Below are 5,529 nucleotides of genomic sequence, written 5' to 3' on the forward strand. Positions count from 1 at the left end.
CATTTTCCCTTTGGACAGGTTTGTCGAGTATATTGTTTAGAGTACTTGTCAGCCACTTTTCTAATAGTTTCTTCACTGCTGGTGGTACTTCCTCAGCTGTGGATGTGGAGGCTCCATTTTCGCATGAAGCCGTCACGCTTTCGTATGGGGGGAGGTGAAATACTTTACCTGGGAGTACCGTTTGGTGTCACATTCTCGTCGTCTCCCCTGCCATCTTCGTTGATGGTGTTCAGAATGTTGGTAGTGACGGTTGCTATCGCTTTCAGTCTTGCATTTCCTTTTCCTGCCATCGTTAGTTTGTGCAAAACGTGGAAAAAATGTGTTTTTTTATGATCTAGAAAGAATAATAGTTTCAACTAAAAAGTCCCCACAAACGGCGCCAAATTGTTTGAGCAAATAAATGCTAAACCAATTAATAACAAATTAATGGGGTAAATCTTAGTTGAGTTTAATAAATTCCAGACCAAAATAGAACGAGATTCTCGTATAGTGAGAAGAGTTTAGGAGTATTAATTAGTGGGTTCAATATATTAAGATTGGTAAAATACGTAATATCATAAACGTGTAATGAATGCAAGAAATGACAAATGACAATAAGGTAAAGGAACTGTCACCCAATGATTGTGTGATTGTGTGCCTTTTCCCTCTGACGACGTAAAAGGATATGCAGTTGAGATGAACGTTGAATCTTTGAGATTTATGGATGAAGGTTGAATAACATATACTCGAATAAAGTGAATAAGACAGATCTTTCGTATATTCTTCTCTTCACTTTAAAATGTGTTTCTTAGTTCTCAAAAAGGCAGATCCCATTATTGTTCATTGTCTCCTCCTATTTATAAGGGACATTCCCCAAAAAACACTAAAAAGTACAACGCAGAGAATATACAAAGGAATATTCTCTCTGCTTCTCTCTAAGTTCAAGTTAACGTTATTATTTCATCTCAGCTGCCCGCTTTTGGTCATTGGCCTTTATCACAACGACCGTCGGTCGCTATGTCGTGGTCGACCCCGTCCTATGTCTTGCTTATCAGTTACCGTGGTTGCCAAATTTTGACCTATACAAGTTCAACTTTTAAATTTTTTAGTATTAAACTAATTGTACTATTAAGATTATGGATTCAAACCTAACATTTGTTGAGATTTTAGTAGGTTTTTACATATAAATTTATACTCCGTATAATTATAAGTTTAATTGAATCCGTTACCGAAAAGCTACATCTGCCCTCGCTTGTATGCAATGCTAGTTCTAATTTATTATCTTTCTTTTTTTGGGTAAATATGACTACACACTCAAACTCTAAATATAGAAAAAGCATGAAATAAGGGAAGGCAAAAGTCACCTAAACAAGATCGATGGAAGATATACCTAAATTGCGTCTATGTTTATTGCCCCTTTTGAACGGGCTCATCACATATTTGCCTCTTTCCAATTTAGTTGAAATTAAGTCTAAAATGCGATGCAGATATTGGTAAAAACGAAAAACAAGAAAAAGTAAAAATTGCTGAATTGTTGTTTTCGTTTCTCTTGGAAAAATTGCGGCATTACTGTGTTGCCAAAAGGCGACGTCTCTATCCTCTAAAATAAGAGAACATTTTGAAATGTAGCAGTGAGGTACCTCCATATCCTATCGCTCGTCTCTTTCGGGAGCCAAAACCCTAACCCTAACCCTCATTCTCAACCCCAAACCTGTTGATTGATCCTAATGGAACCGACTAACGACGATGACCACAGAGCTAACGGCTCCGATCACAACCATTTAGCCAAGAGATCCAAGCTTTCCAGCTCCGCTCTCGTTACGGACTCCGAAATACGAGCAGAGTTCGCCCACCACCAATCGGGAATAGCTCGTATCAACAACGGCAGCTTCGGTAGCTGTCCGTCGTCCATCATTGCAGCTCAAAAGCGTTGGCAGCTCCATTTTCTCCAGCAACCCGACGACTTCTTCTTCAATCATTTACAAAAGCGAATTCTTCACTCCCGGACGATTATCAAGGACCTTATAAATGCTGAACACGTGGATGAGGTGTCTCTTGTTGATAACGCCACAACTGCCGCCGCTATCGTCCTTCAACACGTCGGCTGGGCCTTCGCTGAAGGCCGTTTCCAGAAAGGAGACGCCGTCGTCATGCTCCATTGCGCTTTTCAGGCCGTTAAGAAATCAATTGAGGCTTACGTCACCCGTGCTGGTGGTTCTGTGATCGTTGTTCATTTGCCGTTTCCTCTTCGTTCGGAAGAAGAGATTGTTGCCGAGTTTCGAAAAGCATTGGCCAAGGGAAAAGCCAATGGGAAAAAGGTTCGATTGGCTATCATTGATCACATTACATCAATGCCGTGTGTTGTTGTTCCTGTGCGTGATTTGGTTAAGATTTGTAGGGAAGAAGGCGTAGAGCGGGTGTTTGTCGATGCTGCCCACGCCATTGGCAATGTTCACGTGGATGTTGAAGAAATTGGGGCTGATTTTTATGTAAGCAACTTGCACAAGTGGTTCTTTTGCCCTCCATCAGTTGCCTTTTTGTACTGTCGTAAATCGCCTGTATCCCCTGATCTACATCATCCTGTGGTGTCACATGAATATGGTAATGGACTAGCCATTGAAAGTGCATGGATAGGGACGCGAGACTACAGCTCGCAGCTAGTTATACCTGAGGTGTTAGAATTTATAAATAGGTTTGAGGGTGGGATTGAGGGAATTAGGATGAGGAATCATAATGCTGTGGTTGAAATGGGGCAAATGTTGGCCACTGCGTGGGGAACAGCGCTTGGTTGCCCTCCTGACATGTGTCCAAGTATGGCAATGGTTGGTTTGCCTGCTAGCCTTAGGATTCTCAGTGATAATGATGCTTTAAATTTGAGAACTCGTCTGCGCGGCCATTTTGGGATAGAAGTCCCAATTCACTACCAGGAAATAAAAGACTTCCAGGATGGTGATGGCTGTGTTACAGGATATGTACGGATTTCTCATCAGGTTTACAATACAGTTGATGACTATCTAAAGTTGAAGGATGCTATTCTTCAGCTTGTGCACGAAGGAGTTACTTGTAAGATGCTTAGCCCAGAATAAGAGGTATCATTGTGCTTGTACAATTTTTTTCGTCAGCACATGATCGTTAATTTAAATGCAGTCAGATATCTATATCTCTTACTTCATCAAAAAAAAAAGGCACAGTCAGATATCTCACAAGTTTATTGTGCTGTACTTCAGTTTATTTCCATGTGCATTGTGTCATATCTTTTCTACTCACTTAAATAAGGCAGTGTTTATAATGATGGAGCTATTTGGTGATAAGCAAATGAAGACAGCTTCTTGTTTCTATATTTCAATGATATCTTGCATGGAGATTTGACTGGAAATGTAAACAAAATAGGCTGTTGTCTCCTTAGTGCTTGCTTTTTTAAAGTACCACATTGGTTGTGAGGAATGGGCTGTTGTGTCCGTTTATTTGATCAAGTGTAGTTTTCTTGAGATCGAGCAGACTCCGGTATACAAGAGGTATACCAAAAAATAGAGAATCTACATGGATGTGTGATTCTTTACAAAAACACCCAATCTTCTGTATCAATAGGGTTAGCATGGGTGCACCAAAAAGACTTGGAAGCAGGAGGCTATTCTTACAGCTACAAAAACCAAGCTCTTTCCTGTCAAAAGCTCTTCTATTCCTCCATATATTATCTGTATTAGTGCTAATGAAGTAATATCATATGCTCCTCATCTTTTCTTCCGTCCTCTAAAGATCCAACTACATATTGCATCCTTCAGATCTCCATAGTACGTGGACTGGTCCATTGTATCACAAACAAGCTTAAAAATTCCCACCACAGGAGCAATGCTATTGAGCAATGTAGTAAGAGATGATCCACGTCCTCTCCTGAGTGTTTACACATAAATGAGCTGTTGTCTCCTTACATAGAAATGGACAATCATCATCTCATGAGCTAGCTTTTGAGGTTGAATTAGGTCTTTGGCATGGTATCAGAGTAGGCGGAATTCCTATTATTGATTTATCCCATGCTGAGCCTCATGTCATATAGTCCATGCTTTAGATGTTAAGCGCTGGGTGTATGGGTATCAGTGTTGTCAAAGGCGCGCTTAAGCCCTAAAGCGATGCTCAAAACACGTTGAGCGCTTCGCCTCGCTTTGTGGGCGCTTTAGTGTTGCATCAAAGCTCTAAGGCATACTTTTTCTTGCCAACGAGTGTAATCCTGAAAAGGCGAGCTTAAACAATTGATATTTCACTTTATTGTGAATTTTTTCAATTTCTTTGTCCATATATTTGTTATTCATGCTTATCATGATTGGTCTTGGACTACATGCATATTTTTACTTTTTCTTCCGATGCGCCTTTTTTCATTAAAGCGCACGCTTTATTTGCGCTTTGCACTTAAAGCCCCAACGGGCCTTAGAGCTTTTTTGCGCATTTCGCCTTTGATAACACCGATGGGTATTAGAATGTCACACATTGTTTGAGAGAATGGCTTGTTAACCCTGTTGGCAACATCTTCATTAGATAAAACAAGAAGATACTTTCTGAACAAAGTGTTTCCATGCACAATTCAAATTAAAGAAGAGGATGAAATCTTTAGTTCATATAGCCAGGCATTGAAGCATCTTTGTTTCATGTTTATTTTCAGTTGTATAACCTGCTTTTAGTTTATTAGATATTTGGTCAGTTTCTACAGTGAAAGCTAAGGAGGTAATCTTGTTTATTCTTCTTTGTTTTCTATTTTGCAGGAATTCTGCAGAGAGTTCCTTGATAGGTTGTTTCTCTAGTTTGGTTCAAGTTTTGTTCTCTGGAAAAACAAATTGTAGACGTTTTCCTGTTATCGAGAATAATCCTTGTACGAGAAGAATTGTAAGCTAATAAATGCCTATTATTGTTTTCAGTTTGGAGTTAGAATTATGATTGTATTTCTCTGTTACCCTGAAGACTTTATCGCTTCTTTTTGGTGCCTAGATTTCCTAGATGCTTTCTTCTCTCCCAATTAGTCACTATCCATGGGGCTCTAAACCTAGGCTGCTCGGACTCTTCACTTTCGGTGCCACACCCGTATTGGCATGACGTGAGTGTGGGTGTGGGATCCGTATCGGATCTGGTCATCCTATTTTGGGTACTTTGACCAAAATCGCCTGAGAAATTCGGGATAGATACAATAGTTTCTGAAATCAAAACAAAAGTTAGGGTGAAATAAAATAAATGGAATACCTTGTATATAGAAATATCTATGTTAGTCCTTTTTCTTTTATCTCCTTCTCAGATTCTCCTTTTGATCAATATCTTCTCCTTCTCAGACTATCTCGTACGTTTTTCAATGTCTTAGAAAGACATATTTTTATAACTCTAATTTTAGATATTTGAATTATTTTTAGCCGAATCCATGCACGATATCCGTACCTAGATCCATATCCTCGATTCTTAAAATTTAGGTCATGAAGGATCCGACCTCTAGATCTGCACCTGTATCGGACACCTATACCGAGTCCGAGCAACTTAGCTCTAAACTCCCTTCCTTTAGGTCCATCAACTTTA

General features: G+C 39.6%; 1 protein-coding gene across 1 annotated transcript; it reads left to right on the plus strand.

The window, feature by feature from the left end:
• The first annotated feature begins 1,413 nt into the window (after positions 1–1,413).
• On the plus strand, positions 1,414–4,885 carry LOC104215557 (L-cysteine desulfhydrase). Its single transcript, XM_009765385.2, has 2 exons — positions 1,414–3,068; positions 4,734–4,885. Exon 1 carries the CDS (start codon positions 1,707–1,709, stop codon positions 3,063–3,065), a length of 1,359 nt encoding a protein of 452 aa, XP_009763687.1. The 5' UTR covers positions 1,414–1,706; the 3' UTR covers positions 3,066–3,068; positions 4,734–4,885.
• The last annotated feature ends 644 nt before the right edge of the window (positions 4,886–5,529 follow it).

The sequence above is a fragment of the Nicotiana sylvestris genome, chromosome 9, assembly GCF_000393655.2.
Source record: "Nicotiana sylvestris chromosome 9, ASM39365v2, whole genome shotgun sequence".
Lineage (NCBI taxonomy): Eukaryota > Viridiplantae > Streptophyta > Magnoliopsida > Solanales > Solanaceae > Nicotiana > Nicotiana sylvestris.

Coding starts and splice junctions, on each gene's coding strand:
- LOC104215557 (XM_009765385.2), top strand. CDS start 1,707: ATGGAACCGACTAACGACGATGACCACAGAGCTAACGGCTCCGATCAC.